Source organism: Stenella coeruleoalba (assembly GCF_951394435.1).
Source record: "Stenella coeruleoalba genome assembly, chromosome: 11".
Lineage (NCBI taxonomy): Eukaryota > Metazoa > Chordata > Mammalia > Artiodactyla > Delphinidae > Stenella > Stenella coeruleoalba.
In genome coordinates this window covers 77,462,024-77,484,251 of record NC_137157.1, presented here as the reverse complement: position 1 = coordinate 77,484,251, position 22,228 = coordinate 77,462,024, and the positions used below count along the sequence as shown (strand labels likewise).

General features: G+C 42.8%; 1 protein-coding gene across 6 annotated transcripts in view; it reads right to left on the bottom strand.

Moving 5' to 3' along the window:
- The window catches only part of TMTC1 (transmembrane O-mannosyltransferase targeting cadherins 1), a 263,316-nt gene extending 242,510 nt beyond the window's left edge, over positions 1–20,806 (bottom strand). For 4 of the 6 annotated variants that reach the window (XR_013830478.1, XM_079936645.1, XM_079936646.1 and 1 more), the window contains exons 1-2: positions 20,140–20,806; positions 3,090–3,267 (exon numbers count right to left, since the gene is read on the bottom strand). Coding sequence is in view for 5 of the 6 variants with exons in the window: in XM_079936645.1 (XP_079792771.1) it covers positions 3,090–3,267; positions 20,140–20,441 (480 nt within the window). In the remaining variant the exon portion in view is untranslated. Of the gene's footprint in view, positions 1–3,089; positions 3,268–3,715; positions 3,818–10,295; positions 11,343–19,712; positions 19,732–20,139 lie in introns of those variants that run through there. The other 2 variants (XM_079936649.1, XM_079936648.1) reach the window with 2 other exon arrangements.
- Positions 20,807–22,228: the final 1,422 nt, after the last annotated feature.

Genomic DNA, 22,228 nt, shown 5'->3' with positions numbered 1-22,228 from the left:
ATCTCCCTGTGCTATGCAGCTGCTTCCCACTAGCTAGCTGTTTTATGTTTGGTAGTGTATATATGTCCATGCTACTCTCTCACTTCGTCCCGCTTTCCCCTTCCCCCTCCCCAAGTCCTCAAGTCCATTCTCTATGTCTGTGTCTTTATTCCTGTCCTGCCCCTAGGTTCTTCAGAGCCATTATTTTTTTTTTAGATTCCATATATATGTGTTAACATACGGTATTTGTGAAACCCTTTCTTACAGGTCATTTTGCTAACAGGATTTTCCTTTTTTCTTAGAACTCCAGCTAGCTCATGATCACACTGCCTGAGATTACCTGCATTTTATGCTCTCCCTCTCTGCAAGCACAGAATTAGGACCATTCTTATTCTACTCATTTGTTCTTTCCTACAAAAATTTTCTCCAAGACACTCTAAGCATGAATTTTTAACTCTACTTATGAAATTATTTGTCAGAAACATAATATTGTTGATGGGCTTAGATTAAAACATTGCCACTGACCTGGTGTCATATATTCTATATGGCTAGGAGTAGTGGTCCTTGATTATTTCTCTTCATCTAACAATCATATTGAAAACTTATGCATTGCTCTCATCTTTTAAAATTCACATCTAAAATTTTTCATCATAATTTTAAATAATTCAAAGGATCTAACTTCCTGTGCATTTTAGAAACTGACATTTTAAAATAACGCCATAATGTTACTCCTTTAAATGCACCAAATGCACCTGAAACATACCACAGCAATTTGAAGCTCATCATGTCCCCCTTACACAAATATGAACAGGCTCTTCTCTAAATGATAGACATCTTACACCCTTTCCCCTTAAACTCATATTTCCATTTTATTTCCCCCTCAGCATTTTTTCTTAATGTGTTATAGTTACATTTTTAAATATTCTACTTATTATCTCTCTCTGTAGTAAAAATACATATGCAATTAAATTTATTTTTTAAATTTCCTGTGATCAAAACACCTAAGTGCTAATTTTCAATTTTGTATTATTAGTCCAATTACTATTATTTTCAATTATTAAATACATCGTAAGTTAGAAAAAATGATAAATAATTATTAAATATAAAACATACACCTCTTAATACAGTTGTAACTTTCTTTTTAATAAATTCAGTTATCTATGACTGAATATTATTTTTTGTTAGAATAAGAAAGCATGCGGCATCAGTCCTATCCGTAGCTTTTGTATTTAAACACTGCTTATATAAATGAGGACAGAAGTAGCCATGTTATACAGTGACTTAATTCTTTGAACACCCAAGTTATTTGAAAAATCATGGTGATCTATCATCTTGCATAATGTTTAATGATCTACCAGCAGACAATTCTATCAGGTTCTCCTTTAATCTGGCTGAAAGCAAATAAATGAAGTGTACCCATCATTAGAGTTACCTGTTATTAGTTTCGTTTGCTTTCACAGTTTCTCAGAAGTACAGCAAAAAGGCTTGACTGAGACTTTGCAAAGGACTATTACTTATACTTAATTGCAAAGGACTATTACTTATACTTAATAGTCTTCCACTTACAGGTACCTTGTTCAGTCCAAAATACCCAGAAAGGGCTGGAAAAAGTACCCTTAAGAAAGTAATTTTTTATAAAATAATTTTCTTCTTTATCACTCGCTCTTTATCACTCTCACTTGTGTCAAAACCTTGAGCTTACAGATTTAGAATTTTGTTTGTGGCAAACGTCCATCATATGGCCTAACCATTTCTCATTATTAAGCCAATTGGCCAAATCAGACTTCTTGTGTCAGATCAAATGAACATATTATACATCCCCATGACAACCAGAATCTCACAGGCCACCACAGCCTACTTCTAATGCCATGCTGCATTCCTCACAGAAATATGTAAAGACAGAAAAAGACAAGAAGCCCTACTTTGGGTTTATGATGCCTTAATTAGAGGAGACCTGGCTGACACCAATATATCAAATTGTTTCATTGTAAGGTGCCTGTTTGTACCCCTGGGGCATAGTAAATGTATGCAAGACATTCCTTATTTTTCTTTAAATAAGAAAAAGGCAATTGAAAGGGGAACAGGGAGAGGAGAATCAATTTGACACCTTTCCCCCAGGTGTGCACTCAGACCCAGATGTGAGCTGCAGGAAAGTGTCCGGATGCAATCTGAGCCTCTGGAAACAATTCTTTTAAAACTGTGGTACCCACATACCCCTTGGAAAGTCTTCATCCACCCCTAGCAATACACATGAAATAAACCAACTGTGTTTATTGAGATGTGAAACAAGGTTAGCTGGATGACGCCATCTTGGTGAATGATTAAGTCCATATTTTAAATAAGAGCACAGATCTAAACTATCTATATTTTCTAAATAAATTTCTCCTTATCCACCAAATAACTACAATTCATACTAAATAACTTGGAAAACTGATGGTAAGTCTCCTAAATGTGTCTAACTTGAAGAATGTTAGTTCAACTTTTTATAGTCTCTCACCTAGCACTTACAGTTGTGCATCATGAATATTATAAACATAAAGCAGAGTGAGAAAAGGTTAAAAAACTGTAGAGCACAAACAATGACTCAGCGTTAAGTATCTCAAAATGCCCCTTGCTGTTTAAAACACATTAGGACTTAAATTTTCTGCAGATAAAGAACTGTGGTCATTTATTGCCACCTGTAATAATAACAGGTGTGAAAAACAGGTGTGAAATCCTGAAGGTGCAGTAAAGGCCATTTGAACATTCAGAAAGAAAAGCTGTCATGCAGAATGATTTATATATAAAGATAAACACTTTAGTAGAGCTTTAAATTCACATGATTTCGAAAGGGAAAAAGGATCACTTTTTTTTTTTTTTTTTTTTTTTCCACGGCACGCAGGCCTCTCACTGTTGTGGCCTCTCCCCTTGCGGAGCACAGGCTCCAGACGTGCAGGCTCAGCGGCCATGGCTCACGGGCCCAGCCGCTCCGCGGCACGTGGGATCCTCCCGGACCGGGGCACGAACCCGTGTCCCCTGCATCGGCAGGCGGACTCTCAACCACTGCGCCACCAGGAAGCCCAGGATCACTTTTTTGCTTCATTATTTCATTGAGTTCCAATGACACTCACCGCCTCTGTGTGAACAGGATGCACAGCAAAAAGCAATGCTGTAACGAAAGCAAGTCCACGATTCTTGAAGACAGTTTTGTCACAGGTGTACATCAGCACAAGGGTCACTAGGCAGTGTAAAATGACATTTACTGCATGAAAGTAGAATGGGTTCATGCCAGTCAAAAAGATGTTTAGCCTGTAAAAACAAACAAAAACTGAATTAGCTACAAACAGAACATAAGCACAAACAAAGGAAATCCATCATTTTAAAAGATAAGTTATTCAATTATTTTTAAATGATTCCCAATATCAGGTGATTCTGTACATTTGAGTGTAATTTTTTTCCTATCTAAAAATTTTGCTATCTGCAGAAATCACTGCAAATGCAATACAATATTACTTCAGAAAACTGTGGCCTCACTGAGAAGGCAGGCAGACAGGCATGCCACCCCTTTTTCCCTCACTCCCTGGCTGATGCAAACACCCCCCAGTATCATGGCCACCTCTTCCTAAGCAGCTGAGTGTTAGAGGCAAGTCCACAGCGCTGTGGGTCAGAGCTATGGCCACCACAGATTAGAAAGAGAGCAGGAAACTGCGGCTGTGGTCAAGGTTGAGACAAACCAGGTATGACTGTGTTCTCTCACCTACGGTGCCACCAGGAACCAAATTTTCAGATTACGCACAAGGAATCATCGTTAATTACCACTCCACAAGGGATCTTCAGGGCACCTATCCACAATTACCAGCTGTAGCAGAAATTATAAGGATGAGAAAGAACATAGCATTTCAGAATTTGTATTAAATGTTTTCTAACATAAATTCCTATAGATCTCAGAATCTGAATTCTAGGATTACAACAAAGAAACTAAAAAGAGAACCACAAAGAGAAGGGAAATTAATTGCTCAACATCTTAAAAAACACTTTCCTAAAACAGAAATGCACAACAGAGAGACTTCTGAAGGTAGCTTTTAATTTAAAAACAGGACAGAATGTCCCCAACTGAGTCTGTAGGGTTATAGAAAAGATACAATTGTATAGGGAAGGGTTCTCTTGGGAGAGCATACACACCCTAAGTGGTACTGCCTATAGCTGTCTAGACTCCAGCCCAGTTTACCAAAACAGTAATACCACATCTTTATTCTCATGCTCTTGATCTGCTTCTCCTACACAAACACCTCCTGTTTGCCAAAAACAATGAAGAATCTAAAAGTCAACTTTAGCGATGGCATATGCATATTCTAAACACTTGACTTGATTCATACACAGCTTTAACCTACAGAATTTTAAACATCTCAGGCTTTATTTGGACATATGAATCTAAATGTCATAGTCACTTAATCAACTCAATTTTCATTCCCACTGAAGTAATCATGGTCCTAACTAAGCCTAGAAAAATGAATTGCTGTGAGGGATCCAACTCCAGGGCTCCAAAGCAAGATTCCAGACAGCTGTGTTGACAGACCCATGAGTCTGCGCACACCCCCAAGATCCTTAAGATAGGAGCCCAGTGTGAAATACCTCATTCAGAAGGAAAGAGGAAAGGGCAGTGAACTAGGGGACTGGCACGTCCAGCTAAAGAAGGGAGAACAGCATCCCTCCCATTCCAGTAAAAGAGGACGCCCACAGGCCGATAGAGCTGCCGGAAATCAGAAAGCTCAGGATGGCGGAGCTCTGAGAAGGACAAGACTAAGTCCCTATCCTCGGGGAACGGGGGTGCAGTTCCCTGACAGCCCATCCCCCTGAGGTTGATTTTACACTGTTTCTCACTTCATCAGGCTGAGTTTTCCAGACCAGCTAAGCCATTCATTTAAAATTCATTCACACCCATCTCAATGAGAGAAAACAGGCAATCTCACATGTGGTAGGTGGGTGCCCAAACTGAAAGGTCTCTAGGTTGTCGACATGTATCAAAGGCTTTAAAAATTATACAACTTTTGGCCAAAAATTCCACTTCTAGGAATTTTCTGTAAGGAAATAACCAGAAAAGTATTCAAAAATATATATACATATACATGTGATATTGTGATATAGTAAGAAATATATATTTTGATCTTCATCCCAACTCCTGGTCAGAGGCCCTAAAACTTTTGTAATTTCCGAAGTGATACACGTGCTAGGAACGTCTTTTGTTTTAATATTTGGTCTCTGCCCCCAAGTTCCTGGCACTGGGCTCGTAAATTCCTTGCAATTTCCTAAGTGATAAGAGCAATGGGAGCACCTTTTGTTCTAATCCTTGGTCTTTGTCCCTGGTTCCTGACACAGAGCTCCTAAATCCCTTGGATTCCCTGGGAGATAGGAGTGTCTTTTGTTCTAATGAGGTGACTTTTACTGGGCTCCTGGATGGCTTCAGGATGGGAGCTGGTCGCGAGAAAGATCACGTGCGATTATAAGCTTGGAACTTTCAGCCCTACCCCCATCCTCAGGGAGGGCATAGGTGAGGGAGGCTGAGTTAATAATCGATCATGCCTACGTGATGAAGCTTCCATAAAATTCCCTGAACTATGGGGTTCAGAGAGCTTCCAGGTTGGTGAACACATCAACATGCCCAGAGAGTGATGCAGCCCAACTCCACAGGGACAGAAGCTTCTGCACTCAGGACCCTCCAGACCTTAGTCTGTGCATCCCTTCACCTGGCTGTTTATCTGTACACTTTATCATACCCTTCTTTATGTAATAAACTGGTAAACATAAGTGTTTCTCTGAGTTCTGTGAGCCATTACAGCAAATTATCAAAGCTGAGGAGGGGGTTCTGGGAACCCCCAACTTGTAGCCAGGTCAGACATAAATGGGGGTAACCTGGGGACCCAGTACTTGCGACTGGTGTCTGAAGTGGGGCAATCGTGTAGAACCAAGCCCTTCCCTGGGCGGATCTGATGCTAACTCCAGGTAGGGAGTGTCAGGACTGAATCGAATTCTAGGACACCCAGCAGGTGTCGGAGAATTGCTTGGTGTGGGAGCAAACTCCCACAAGAAGTCTTGTGAGTGTGAGTAGAGGAAGAGATGGAAATGGCCCTGTCAATCTAAAAGATGCACCTCACTGTGTTAATTACAAAAACGGCAATACAGAGAAGGAAAGACACCTAATAAACCAAAACCCTTATGGATTTGACTATTCCCACACATATTATACTTTAGATCATAACTCTGGATTACAAATAATAGCACTGTTTCTAAAAAGAAAACAAAAGACCTATTATTTTTCTAATTTATTTGTTATTCAACCATTTGGAAAGTAAAAAGCATCACTGAAGACGACCGACCGTACTATATTACCACACTTTTATGAGGTAATTAACATACATTCCTTTCCCCTTCCAAAATGATATAAAATAGTAGGCATGAGTCACCTTTGTGTCCATATGTGTCATATCTGAAAATATGCAGATGTTATCCATATAGATTATATCTGGAAATCGGTTAGGACAGAGTGCCTGGTGTTTTAAGTGAATTCAAGTAGATGCCAAAATATGTTTTTTTAATTGCTGAATGGGGAACCACTGCAGTGATGAGGTAGCAGTGTGAAAGCCTCTCACATGTACCTGACACTAGTGAATCTAAGCTTTGAGAAATCACCGAAAATCTAGAATTAGGAGAGTTTTCTAAATGTCTAAAAGATGGAGAAAGAACTCTCCAAATTATAGACAAGTGAGCTTAAGATGAAATGATGACAAAATTTTAGAACTTATTCTATTTGTGAGCCCTGGAAAAAGAATCTGATTCTGGGCGCCAACAGGGGTTCACAAAAAGGGAGTTAACTGACTAATTCACATGTTAATAGGAGACGGGATGTGATAGATGCATGACATCTTTATTTTAACAAAGACATTTATCAGACTCTCTCAGGATCTCCTTGCATACAAGATAGAATAAGACAGGTTTGAGCACACACAAAGAGTGGTGAATAATAAATCAATGTCTCCTCAGATGGAGACCTCCAGGGTACGTCACAGGTTCTGATAATATCTCTGAGCTGTTCAATATTTTTACCAAAATCTTAAACGAATCTATAGTATATGCTAACCAAACCTGCAGAAGGCCTGTATCTGGGAAGGAGAGTTAGTTACCGTACTGGGAGACTGAGTTTCACAAAGAATTTAAATGCTTGAAGTTGTTACTTCATTCTAAGAGGATTCGACAGAATATGGGTAACAGTAAAGACCCACATTTGGACATAAAAGAGAACAAGATATTCGCAATCCAGATTAAAACTCTACACATGGTATGTCCAAGGGCTGTTACTCTATCCTAAGCTCCGAGTTACTGTGTCCTGGTTACCGAAACAGACCAAACTACCAATAGACAGTCAGGGAACCGCCTAAGTCAATATTTTTCATTTCAATTCACTCCAACAGATATTTATTGAGCAACTGCTAGATGCCAGGTATAACGTGGAGCCCAGAGATACAAAGAGAAGACACAGCATTGGCTACTGAAGAGTTAACAGCATAGCAGGTGAAAGAGAGGAGAAACAGAGAAAGATGATTAAAAGTGAGAGAATTCTAGCAGTAGGAGAACCTACCAGGTACAGAGATAAGGAAGAGGGAGGCCTTCTCTGTGCAAGTGGGAAAGGGAACGTGGGTGGTGTCCAGTGTGGGGCAGCAGCCCCTCAGGGTGCTACTTCAACGCCAGAGCACCTTCACAGGACAGCTCCAGGATGCTGGGGGAAGGGTCTCTAAGTGATGTCACAGGGAGATAGGTTTGAGGAAATGGGGGACACTCAGCCTGGAGAAAGGTGGCAGACAGAAATGATACCAAGTTCTCCAGGGGAAAGGCTCTCTGACATATTCATGGCTACATCCCCAGTGTCTAGCACAGTGCCTGGTGCATGCTCGTCACACAATAAAACAGGTGATTTCATATAAAAACTTCCAGCTTCTCTTCAAATATTAGAAGACCTGGCAACTCTGGGCCTCCGTGGCTGCATAGACATACCTGGGTGCCCATTTAGGTGGTTCAAGTACTCACAGTTTGCCACGGGGCCTGCTAACTAACTACTGAGAGGCAGACTTCAGCTCAGAGAAAGATGTAAGATCTAAAACTAGAATCGGTGTTTGGGATAACCAGAAATGTCCACACAGAGATGCGATAACAGCCTACCTTAAACACCACCTAGGGAGGACAGTCTCTCAGGTTCCACGTCACCCTGAACGTACTTCCATCATAGAATTTAATCAGTTTTTTAAAACTCTTTTACTACACTCCTCAAATGTTATGAGCATTTTCATACATTTTTAGAAATTAATTTTTTGTCACTGTATCCATCTCACTTAGCACACAGTAGATTCTAAGTGAAGGTTTACTGGACGAACAAATAAACTTACATGAAGTTGGAAGTTGGAAAAGATCATCTTTCTCTTTCTATTCAAAGAATCTCTAACTTTATTTGATTTAGCCTTCCTTTCTCATATAAAGGTAGGCCAAGCAATAGGAAGTAAAACAACGTTTTTTTCTAAAATAATCTTGATAGTCATGCCTACTGGCTGAAAGCCTTCCAGATTTTGGCAAACAGAACGTAAAGAGCCCCGTCTCTGTCTGAAATCCTCGGCCTCTTCGTAAAAGTGCCCAGAAAGGGGGGGGGGGGGCATACTGAGCTTACAGCAATCGGAAGGCACCTGTTCCCAGGAAAGGTCACAGGGTCACACAGTTTGGCATCAAGCAGCCACAGGAAGAGGGGTAGGAGAGGAGAAGAAAGTCATTGGTTGTCCCTCATCCAGCAACGCACACCTCACAGCCTAGAGCTCTAGGTAAAGCCCATTACTCTCTTTTAGTTTTCTTCTTTGAAAAATACCTCTGGTTTAGGAAAAAAATAAAAACAGCCTGTATCTCTGCAAGAGACTTCTACTAGGGAATATACTAGGGTCCCTCCTCAAGGGGACCCCAACTCTATTTCAGTCAAACAGCCGTACGTCAATGAACTGGCAGGGGTCTGGAAACTGCGTGAGAGGTCGTGATGTTCCATCGCCGTGACTCGTGTCTAGTTCTGGGCCCTGAACCTGCAATTTTCCTGGTATATAGATCAAGTAACATTTAAGAGGGCCGCCTGACTACTTCATGCCACCACCAATGATCCCTGTGGGTCAAAACATTCTGATTATCACCGCATCCTCATGCCTGTCATAGCAAATGCTCTCACCTAGTCTTTGGCAGCTAAGCTCTGTCACTTGGCCTCCGGAACTCCAGGATCCCATCACCCCCAGTGGAGTCGGAAAACCCACCTCAATGGCAGCATCTCCCACATCACACTCGGCCTACAGAAAAGAGCCGACACAGAGCTTCCCAACCTTGCAGGCACTCCCTCACTAATGTATCTCTCAATGTCTCAATGAAGGGAGAAGCACCTGGCCCTCTCAGGGAATGCAGTAGAGGGTGGGAGTGAGGTGTGTGCAGACGAGGTGATAAATGCACCCCGACATTCCTATCTCAATGAGCTTCTGGAGTCCTTTCTCTGCCATGCCAGGCAGATTTGGGCATCTCAACCTCATTAAACATAGACTTCCACTGAGTCCCAGTGCTTCCCTGGATTCTCAATCACCAGTGTGCTAGTTGCAACCGCTGATTCCCTAATCCCATCCCAAGATATTTTAAGCCAGTAGATCTGAGATGGGGCCCAGAGGTCTGCCCTAAGCAACCCAGTGATTCAAGACAGGTGATACTCAGAACAACAATACCCAGGTCTCAAAGCTTAAGGTAAGGCTGCATATGGTTGCCATGCTTGCCGGAAAATATCCAGTTTTCTCAGCAACAACACAACATACATTCTTTTCCAGTAAGACTATAAACCTGGGAAAAGAAAAAATTAAATGTACCCCTCATCTTCTGTTTTTGGTGTCTCAAATGATGGGTTCTCCAACACCTTCCGGGTGACTTTCCACAGCCCGGTTCTAGTTCTCCCGTCTTCCTATATCCCCGTTCATTTTTCTTCTTCTTACCTCCTGCCTTCATTACAGCTCTCATACTTCTAAATGCTTTCCATAGTCTTAGATCATTCAGCCAATAAACAACGACATCTGGTTCTTCTCGTTTTTCCTCTAAGGAGAATCCCTTAGGCCCTTAATCATTTTAGTTGCTCTTCTTTTGCATTCCCTCCAGGACCAGGAATAAATCAGCAACTCGTCATCACTTCATGTATATAAAGAACCAAAGGATGCGTTCCAAGGCACCAATGTAAACAAAAGTGCAGCAGGGAGATGGTGCCCTGAGGCAAAAGCAAAACTCATCCTCACCTGGCTGAGGAAGCTGTAGGGAGGGGTCAGGCAAAAGGGAGCCGGTCAGGAGGAGGCCGTTACAGTCTCTGTTGTCACATAGTATTCAGAGTAGCGACTGCATCAAAGAAAGGGTGAGGAAACTGAGGGCAGGAAGATCAGTGACCACAGAAGGAAGCAAGTCCCAGAAGAAAAATCTTCCAGAAGTGAGGCAGTAAATAACAAAAATGAACAGATCAACACCAAATATAATATAGTTAGTTATACCTATAACTGAGCTGTCAATTTTTAGCAAATGTTTTTTTCTTTCAAAGGTATATATGTTTGGGGCTTCCCTGGTGGCGCAGTGGTTGAGAGTCCGCCTGCCGATGCAGGGGACACGGGTTCGTGCCCCGGTCCGGGAAGATTCCACATGCCGCAGAGCGGCTGGGCCCGTGAGCCATGGCTGCTGAGCCTGCGCGTCCGGAGCCTGTGCTCCGCAACGGGAGAGGCCACGATAGTGAGAGAGGCCACGATAGTGAGAGAGGCCACGATAGTGAGATGTGTGAGAGCATACCACACACACACACAAAAAATACCCTCATGATACAGAAATATATTCCTCTCATTTTCTATCCCTCCTACACCACCAGACAGACTGTAGCCTAAAGGCTATCTTACATCTAAAGCATATCCTAACAGGCAAGGATGCTAACCTCCTCGTCTTGGGGTTTCTAAGATAAACTTAGTTTGGCATGAAATTTTCAGAGGACTTCTTTTATTCATTTTTCTCTATAAAATCTTTATTGCCTCCAATCACATTTTTCCTTAACTACATCCATCACTGAACATCCTAGACAATCTAGTCAAACATCCTAAACAGTCTTCACTTGTCTCCTATCACAGACTTAGAAAACAGAATTATGTCTTGTAGCAATAGACTATCTCAAAATGAATTCCCATAGAGGTCAAATCAAACCATTTCTTTCAGGTTTTGGGCACAGCGGTTAGAGTTGATTTTCATGGTTGGCATATCATTTGTGACTAGAAGATGCAAACTGATGCAAAAAAACTCTCAAGATCTAAACATTAAAATGTTGCAAATCCTTACAGCTGCACATATTAAGATATTCTATTTTTTAACTCTGACATTTTAAACCAGCCACTTTCACTCATCTGGTTTATATTACCATCAGAGCCTTCAATAAAATAAAACTTTATAGCGAACTAGTAGAATACTATGATTCAACAGCCTAAACCTGGAAAGAGAATTGAGGTCATTTAATTTGCCTTCGCTTCCCCATCATTAACATGGAAAAACCGCTGGTCCTTTCTTGTTGAAGGAAGCTTCTCCTTGCTTCTTGATATGGAAGGGCACCGCTAACAATCCAGCAGGAGCTTCTCCTCAAGAGAAAGGGGGGTAGAAAGGAAATAAAATTTTAAAAGCTAAGCACCTTTTATATCAATCAGGACCATTTTTCAAGGTGGGCGTTACGGGCATTACGAGGTTTGGTTCTGTGTCAATTCAGTGTCTACAAAGTGACTTAATGTGCTTCACCTGATTCCACAGTGAAAAACATGTCATGGCCAGTGAAGGATAAAGAAGAAAAATAAAAAAGGTTACTGCTGCAGATTAAGTTTTCACAGATGTTTTGATTCTGCTCTACAACAGTCCAAAAATATTCCTGTGTGTCCTTGGAAATGAGATTATGAAAAGACTGAACAGAAGATTTGACTTGAGACAGAAATTCATTAGAATTCTAAATTCACTTCAAGCAACACAAAGAAATTATTATTTGTATCAGTTAAAGTTTGACCAGAGAAGCAGATCAGGAATGATACAGCAGCAGGAATTTGCTGCAGCGTTTTGACCTTCCACAATCATGGGAACTCCTTACATAGCCTATGCAAGGCTGCTGCTCCTGTGTCTATAACAAGTGGAACGCCAGCAGGGCAGGCATTCGAGAAGGAAGGATGGACTTGAAGTAGGGGAAAGGAAGGAGGGACTGGAACCCACAAAGATTAACTAGAATACACTTCTGTTTCTTGCAGCCTCCTAGGCTCCAACTTTAACTATGGGAGTGGCTTGCAAACAGGCCAGCAGTCTCCACAGTGCTGCACACATACCTGCACTGTGATTCCAAGTAGCTAAAGGAGATCTGGAGAATTCCGGAGGAGCTGCAGAATTAGCTGCTGTTGCACACCAGAGCAGGTTACTCAGCAAGCCTGGGGCAACCAGCATGAGCTGCGACACACCAAACCTACACACACCTTCTGAGTGGGTACATGGCTGAAACAGAACAGGACCCTATGTGGCCTTCCCAGGACAGACCCCACCCCACCCCGACCACATGTCCTCCGCACGCCTTTTGTCTGTAGAAAATCTTTAGTCAAAGAAAAAATTTAATCAGAGAAGTGAGAAAATGCAGAAGCAAAGGAAAGCAGTCAAACAAGACTAAATAGTTTAGTCATTAAGCAAAGTCAAGGACTTTTAGTTCCTCCTCAAGGGCTATAGATAATATCCTGAGCCATATCTTTTGAGCTGTTTTGTAAATATTGAAACCCCCATCAGGTGGAAGAAGTTAACTACATGATGACCAGACTGTAGCCATCACATAAATTGCCACAATTCCAAGAACTGGCCTCAAAGAAATGGGCACAAACCAACCCTGGGACTGACCCTGTGTTTAAAACAATCAAGATGATGCTGATCAGACCACCACCGCATGACCAAGTTCAAGATGACTGTCAGAGCTGATTGTGCTGTTCCTGTACACGGCCCCCTCCCTCCGCCTATACATCCCTGAAACACCCCTTTAAAAGCTCCTGTCCGCTGATTGTCAGTGGGGAGTTGGACTTTGGACATGGGTCCACCTTCTCCCCCAGTTGTCGCCTCCGAAATAAGCAAACTTTCTTTTCCACCAACCTTTCCTCTCAAGCACTGGCTTTCCAGCGGTGAGCAGTGGGACTGCACTTTCGGGAACATGGCCACTTTGAGACAGGCTGGAACCTGAGACCCTTTGCTGCAGTGCTGCAATGCTTGCACCTGGAGAAACCTCTCCTTGAGCAACAAAATACAAAGAAACTATATGGGACTAAAAATAACTGCTTGCATGCCCAGCTGGGGCAAATTCTGGATAAAACATTCAAAGAGACCAAAAACCCAACTGCCACTTTTGAAGGGCCCTGAGCACAAGCAGGACGCTGCGCACGCCCCCTGCACCGGACACCACCTAATGGGTGGGCAAACCACCTAAGTCACCCCTCTGGCCTGACCCCTGGACACACTCCTACCCTCACCCCATGTAAGGAACAAGCTGGCCCCCCTCTGGAAGCGAGAACAGGCAAGGGAACCTGTTGCTTGTTCTCACTGCCCCCTGCTGCAGCAGGGGCCCCGGTAAAGCCTTGCCTGAATTTGTCTGGCCTCAGTTCAATTTCTATTGATTAAGGAGGCCAAGAATCCTCGTCGGTAACCACTTCACCTTCACTTTCCAAACCTTGAAGAAATTTCTCCTGTCCAGCCCTTGCCCTGTACAACACAGGAAAGGAATTTCTAAGTCGCAGTTCCAGTTAGCTAAATTGATATGATACAAATCACTGCACCTTCATAAGCTGCCTTCATTTTCCATTGTGCCCTGCCCTCCAAACTGGTAAAAGGAGACATTCTAATAATCCATTTCCTCACTTCAACTGCTGCCCATTTCTTATGTGAGAAAAACTGTGAATAGTCTCTTTCTACACAAGTAAGTACCTTTATAATAACAAGCATTACAGGGACTTCCCCGGTGGTCCAGCGGCTAAGATTCCACCTCAGGGGGCAAAGGTTTGATCCCTGGTCAGGGAACTAAGATCCCCAGTACGGATCTTTGGTGCAGCCAAAAACTTAAAAAGAAGAAAAAAAAAAGCATTACACATCTTTATAAATAAATAAATATTTTTTTTATTGTTTATTCTTAAGGGAATTTCTAGCCGTTAGTATGTGTGACATTCATTCACTAAATCAAAGATAATACTTTTAATAAAAAAAATCAGTTTGAGTTTTGCACAGGGAAAAACCCTGTTAAGAAGCTCAAAAGACTACCTATAGAGTAGAAGGAAATATTTACCAACCACATATCTGACAAAGGATTTATATCTAATATGTATAAAGAAACCGCAAAACTCGACATTTAGAAAAAGATCCATTTAGAGAATCAACAAAAAATATGAAGAGAAAGTTTAACAAAGAGGACATACAGAAGGCAAATAGACACATGAAAAAAAATTTAACACCATCAGCCATTAGGGAAATGCTAATTAAAGCCACAACTTCACACCTACCAGAATGGCTACAATAAAAAACAGTGACAATACCAAATCTGGTGAGGAAGCAGAGAAACATACACTGCTGATAGGATGGATGGAAAACAGTTTATCAGTTTCTTAAAAAACTAAACATGCAACTACCATATGACCCAGCAATTGTACTCCTGAACATGTATCCCAGAGAAACAACTACTTATGTTCACATAAAAACCTGTAAATGAATGTTTGTAGTGGCACTATTTGTAATAGCTAAAACCTGGAAACAACCCAGAAGTCCTTTAACAGATGAATAACTAAACACACTGTGATACATGCATTCAATGGAATATTACTGAGCAATAAAATGGAATGAAATACTGATACATGCAACAATCTGAATAAACTCCAGAGAATTATTCCGAGTGCAAAAAAGTCTCAAAGTTTACACTCTGTATGGTTCTAAATGGAACATTCTTGAAATGACAAAATTACATAGAGATGGAGTACATATTAGTAGCTGTTATCAATTAGGTGTCTATAGCTATGATAGGAAAACATGAAGGCTCTTTGTGATAGAACTATTCTATATCTTGACTGAGATGGTAGGCTCACATGATAAAACTGCATAGACTAAATATACATTCAACAAGAAGAAAAAGAATATATGTAAAACTGATGAAACCTGAATAAAAACTGTGGATTGTATCTATGTCAACCCCCTGGTTGTGACTGTGTACTATAGTTATGCAAGATGTTACCACCAGGGAAAATGGATAAAGGATATGATGGATTTCTATATTATTACTTACAGTTGCATAGGAATGTACAATTATCTCAAAATTCAACGTGTTTTTTAAAAAATGGGTTTGCAAAGCCAGATAAAGACACTACAAGAAAAGAAAAGTATAGGCCAATTTCCCTGATGAACACAGATGCAAAAATCCACAACAAAATACTAGCAAACCAAATTCAACGACACATTAAAAAAAATCATACACCATGATGGCTTTTATCACTGGGGTGCCAAGGCTTTTATCACTGGGGTGCCAAGATGGCTCAACATACGCAAGTCAGTTAATGTGATACACTACATTAACAAAGTGAACAATAAAGATCACATGATCATCGTAAATAGATGCAGAAAAAAACATCTGATGAAATTCAACACACTTTAATGGTAAAAAACTCTCAACAAACTAGGTTTATAGGAAATTTACCTCAACATAATAAAGAACATTTATGAATAGGCCACAGCTAACATCATATTCAACAGTGAAAAACTGAAAATTTTCCTCCTAAGATCAGGAACAAGGCATGAATGCCCACGCTTGTCATTTCTATTCAGCATAGAACTGGAAGTCCTAGGTAGAGCAATTAGGCAAGGAAAATAAATAAAAGATATCTAAATCAGAAAGGAGGAAGTAGAATTATCACTGTTTACAGATGACATGATCTTATATGCAGAAACCCTAAAGATGCCACCAAAAATCTATCAGAACTAATACACAAATTCAGTAAAGTTGCAGGATACAAAAATCAGCGTACAAACATCAGCCATATTTCTATACACTAAGAATGAACTATCCAAAATTAAGAAAACAATCTCATTTACTATAGCATCAAAAAGAATCAAATACTTAGGAATAAACTTAACCAAAGAGATGAAAAACGTATACACTTACAACTACAAATCACTGATGAGAGAAATTAAAGACACAAATAAATGGAAAGACATCCGATGTTCATGAATGGGAAGACTTGATATTGTTAAAATGTCCATATCACCCAAAGCCATCTACAGATTCAATGTAATCCCTATCAAAATCCCAAGGCATTTTTTACAGAAAAAGAAAAAAATCATAAATTTCATACAGACCACAAAAGAACCTGAATAGATCAAGAAGAACAAAGCTAAAGGTACCACACTTCCTGACTGCAAAATATATTCCAATGTTACAGTAATTAAAACAGTACAGTACTGGCATAAAAACAGACATATAGACCAATGGAAAAGAATAGAGAAATTAACCCACATATATGTGTCAAATGATCTTTAACAAGGGTTCCAAGAATACACAACGGGGAAAGTACAGTCTCTTCAATAAATGGTATTGGGAAAACTGGTTATCCACATGCAAAAGAATGAAACTAGACCCTTATCTTACAACATACACAAAAATCAACCGAAAAATGTATCAAAAATTTATATGTAAGACCTGAAACTATAAAACTCCTAGAAGAAAAACACAGGGGAAAAACTTCATGATGTTAGGTTTGGCAGTGGGTTCTTAGATGTGATAACAAAAGTACAAACAATAAAAGCAAAATTAGACAAGTGGGACTACATCAAACCATAAAGCCTTTGCACAGCAAAGGAAACAAATCAACAGAGTGAAAAGGCAACCTACAGAAGAGGAGAAAATATGTGCAAACCAAATATCTGATATGTTGTTAATATCTAAAATATATAAGGAATTCCTACAACTTAAAGCAGAAGAAATTAAATAACCTGATTTTAGAATGGGCAAAGAACTTGAATAGACATTTTTCCAACGAAGACATACAAATGGCCAATAGGTACTTGGAAAGATGCTTACATCACTAATCATCAAAATCTAATCATGCAAATCATGCACTAATCATGCAAATCAAAACCACAATGAGTTATCACCTCACTCCTGTTAGGTTGGCTTTTATGAAAAAAAAGAGGTAAGCATTGGCAAGGATGTGAAGAATTTGGAACCCTTGTACACTATTGGCTAGAAAGTAAAATGGTGCAGCCACCATGGAAAACAGGATAGAGCTTTCTCAAAAAATTAAAAATACAATTACCATATGATTCAGCAATCCTACTTCTGGGTATATATCCAAAAGAATTGAAATCGGGATCTTGAAGAGATATATGCACTCCAGTGTTCACTGCATTATTCACAATAACCAAGATATAAAAACAACCTAAGTGTCTATCGTTAGATGAATGGATAAAGAAAAGTGATATATATACACGATGTAATATTATTCAGCCTTAAAAAGGAGGAAATCCTGCAATGTGCAACAACATGGAAGAACTTGGAGAGCATTACGCTACGTGAAATAAGCCAGTCGCAGAAGTCCACTTATGTGAGGTACCTAAAGTAGTCAAACTCATAGAAATAGATAGTAAAATGGTGGTTGCCAAGGGCAGGATAAGAGGAGAGGGGCACCAAGAGTTACTGTTCAACAGGTATATAGTTTCAATTATACTAGAGGAATAAGTGCTACAGAGCGGCTGTACAACATTATAGCTGACAATACTGTATTGTGCACTTAAAAATTTAAGATGGCAGATCTCGTTAGGTGTTCTTACAACAAAATTAATCATTAATTAATTGAATGGTTTTCAATTCTCAAAATTTCTGCTCAAACAAGCTTAAGATACAGTTAAGATAGTTTGAATATATTTCAAAGGCCACTTTGTGTTTTCACCGATTACCTAAAATAAAAATCATTGAAGTCATGATCTATGTAAAGTTCCTAGGCCAATGCTTGGTTCACACTGAATAGTTAATAAATGTGATTTTCTGTCCTTCCTTACAACAATCTTCAGAGTTGTGTGGGCCTAACATCGTTAACGGCGTCCCTTATACATGCCCATCCTCACGCTATTGCGCTGGAAGATGCAGTTTCACCTCAGGTGACTGTGATGAGAAAGCCTCCACATCTTATTCGAATCAATGCCTGTGAGTACAGAAAGGTTAGTTAAATTTCTCTTTCTGAAGAGGCACTATTACTTTCCAGTTAGTGCACCCTAGACTTGTAACTCAATCTCGAAAAAAAAAGGTATATCTTACACAGCCAGTAAGACACACTCTGCAAAGAGCAATGCATCTTAGCAACCAGGCTGCTTTTTATAACCAGTGAGCATCATAAATGAAGAGGTGCCCCCTGCCCCCTCAATTCTCCTTCTCCTTTGCCCCTGTTCTGCACAACCGCCTGCTTTCCTCTTCAACGGCCTTGCCTCACTGTCTACTCCTTTCCTCCCCTTCTCTCTCTCTGTCCCTGCCACCTCCTGCACGAATTAAAAAAAAATTTTTTTTTTAGAAAGTCAAGAAGTGAAGACACTCTTCCCCACCCTCCACCAAGTGGGCACAGGCATTTGACCCTGATCTTTGTACATGGAAAAAGCTCAGAGGAGGGACCTAGATGGTCTCCGTGGCTGTTATAAGCCCAGCACACCTCATGCTGTGAGCTACCACACCTTAAACTAATCAACAAACCTCTGTAATAAATGAAAAAGCAGGTCAATTTAGAAGTTATACACATATCGTGCCATCTAAGAATGTGCCATTTTAAGAAACATTTAGGGAAAAAACGGACTGAGCAACTTAGTAGCTGAGATTATCTTTCAGCTGAAAAACAAAACCGCTTTCCAAAAGGATAAATGTTTATAAAATACTCTCTTCAGAGTCAAATGTGCTATTTCCTCACCCGCCTTAAAACATTCAACTTTCAGTTGAAGAATTAAGTACAATCGCTCTGGTTTCCTTTTCTAAGTTATCAGCCACCTGTCAAGAGACCTCGGCCTCCCGGCCTGGGCAGGCTTTTCAAGCTGTTTACCCTGTCTCGAATGACCAGTACCACAAAGACGGGTTCATATTACACCCGTTGGAAAATGCTTAAAACGCTGATGTTACTGAACCAATATTATTTCAACAGTTCTGTCCAGCACATTTTAAGCTTAAATGCTGAGCCAAATTATAAGGAGCTGAGTCAAGCTCATGACGCGCGAGCCAGCACTCCCCTGGCATCAGCCTTTCTCCCCTTCCACCTGAAGCTAGCCGTCTTTTAAATTCAAGAAAATACTCCAGCCGGCAAAACCCTGGCGTTCTCCCGATTCCCTTTGCACCTTATTCACACTTGAAATGCTGAATCATGACTCCGAGATTGTAAAAGAAACACTACTTCAACTGGGACGCCAGGACCCCCAGAGGATCCCACGCTTTCCTGCCTTCCTTTGCACCTTTTAAAGTCTAAATCTGGAGCCCTTCCCGAAGATCGGCGAGGCTCCAGGAGCAGCCAAGTCTGCAGGTCGGGAGAGCGCCTCTGCCCGCTGTGCTGCTCCTCCCCAAACCCACGCAAGCCCTGGCAGCTCACGACTCCCAAGGAGCTGACACACTCCCCGTCCGCACAGCTCACCAGCAGCCGCCGAGAAACCCCCAACTTCGAAGCTTCACCACCACAGCCACCCGCCCGGAGCTCGTTGGGCCCGCGCTGGTCTCATTTGGCCACCGTACCACGGGGGTGAGCTGTGCGGAGGCGGGTGGGCTCCACCAGACCCCTCCCAGCCCTGGCCCCAGAGACCAGCCCGCCCAGAGTGCAGACTCTCGAGAAACTCAATTCCAAGTCCCGGCCCGCGCCTCCTGAACCGCCCCGGGAGCCCCAAGCAGCCGGGCGGAGGACCACTGAGCAGAGGGGCGTGGGCAGCCTGGAGAGGAGGGAGGCGTGGAGGGGAAGGGGCGGCGAGAAAAGAAACGGCCCCCAAGCCAGTCCCGCAACTTCTCCCAGCCCGGGTTGGGGCTGAGGAGAAACGGCGGCGGCCGCGAGCAAGGGGTGAGGGACTCACTTGAAGGTGAGGACGCAGAGCGGCCGGTAGGACTTGTGGCTGGTGTTCTCGGCCATGCCCTTGCCCCAGAAGTCGTTGGAGAAGATGCCCCAGCGCAGCGGGGCGCCGGGCCGCACGTCGGGGTTGTTGACGATCGCCCACACGTCGTCGTGCACGAACTCGCCCTGCAGGGAGCGGCCGTAGCACAGGCAGCTCGCCCCGACCAGCAGCGCCGCGGCCCCAGGCGCCGAAAGTCCGCAACCCCGCCGCCTGGAGGGCGCGCGGTCCCCGCCGCCGCCTCGGGCAGAGCTTGTCACTACCATCGCGCCGCCGCCGCTGCCCTGGCCTCTCCCGGGCGTCTGGCATCGTCCCCAGCCGGGGACCGGGCGGCGCGCGGCGGCTGCCCGGAGGTGGGCTCGGGCATAGTCGGCGGCAGCTGGACCTGCCGCTAGCGCCCCGCGCTCTGCCGCCGCCTGCGCCGCCGAGTTGGCCCAGCTGCAAATAAACAGCAGTCCCCCCGCCTCCCCTGGCCATCGCCACCTCCTCCGCCCCACTGCGCATGCCCCGCTCTCAATCGCCTCCACCCCCCAATCCCGGGACCGGCGCCGCTTTCGCCCCCATGTCCCGCACCCTCCCCCCGCGCCCCGGCTGGTTGCGCGCTCAGCCCGCGGGCGCAGCGGCGCCGGGCGGCGAGAGTCAGCGCTCAGGTGGAGCGGGGTCGCCGCGCGGGGCTACCCGGAGCGGCGGGGAAGGGGCATCCGAGATGCTCTCCGCCTCCCAACATGTACCCCAGCAGGGTCCGGGGAGGGCCTCCTGGTGGGCACCTCCAGGCCCCGGGCCAGGACGGGCTTAGCAAGTGCTCAGCCTGAACCCCCCGCCCGCCCTCAGGGAGGGAGCAGTGGCTGCCGCCGCCCGGGACGTCCCCGGCTTTTCAGCACCCCGGACAACAGCAGGGGCGGCCCGCGGGCCACGCTCTCCCGCCCCGCTTCGCGCTCGCGTCCCGTCGTCCCCTCCACGGTCTCCTTCCCGGGCTTTCGGTCCCCACCGCCCCGCGACCAGAGGTTGCAGCCTCCGGGGGTGGAAACCGCAGGGAAATGGAGCTTCTGAAGCATCTTTCTGAAAACCGAGCGAGGGTCTCCCTGGCGGGGGCGTCTCCTGCCCGCCCTGCCCAGGTTTGTTCCGAGGAGCCATCGGCTGTTTTCCTTTACCGCCCATTGCTCTGCTCACCCTTATAAAGTCTCAGGTTCGATTTTTGGTTTGGGTTTGGGCTCCGAATTGGCTTCTGAAACATTCCTCCTCGTTTTGTTTTTTACTACGGTTCTTAAAACAATCTGGGAGATGCCAAGCAAATTACTTTTTCTTCCCATCTAAGTGGGTCACTTGGGTCTGATTATTTCCTACGCTGTGAGCGTGTTTGAACTCTTCCTGCTAAGTCAATACGATTTAAAACAAAAACAAAAAACCAAACTGCTTTAAGGCCTCTGGCTTTGGCTTCCCATCTTCCAGTTTTTCTGAACGGTTGTTTTCTTTTTTAAAAAATACTAATTATAATATGTAAATAAGCTAAGTATACCGTTGAGATGAGGATCAGTAGAATTTGTCCAGGTTTGAAAAATCTGTTAACTCTTTGAGGCCCTTGTAAATTTCTATTGCTGTGTGTCATTGAAGTTACCTGGAATCTGATGCATCCAGATAGAGAAACTTAAAATATATACAAAATTCGCCATATTATTATCATCCTTCCAAAATCCTTAAGAGTTTTGATGATCTAAAAAAAAAAAAAGAGAGTAGAAAAAAAGGCAGAAATCACTCTTACACTCACTGAATGTTTTTGTGACTCTTTAGGGCACCAATTTATTTATTAAAAAATTTAAGATATATCTGAGCAGTTGAAAACTCAATGAAATAAGACGAATATATTCCAAGTCAGGATGTTTTTATCCGTTTCACTTTTTTTTTAGTGACTTAGAAATTAGTGACTGAGAAATGTATTCATCCTTGCATCAAAACTTTTTAACCCTGGGTAGCTTTCATATCCAGACCCTACACACACCTGTGTCAACCATCTCCCCAAAGAACACACTACAGCCTTTCTTCTTCACCTGCCCAT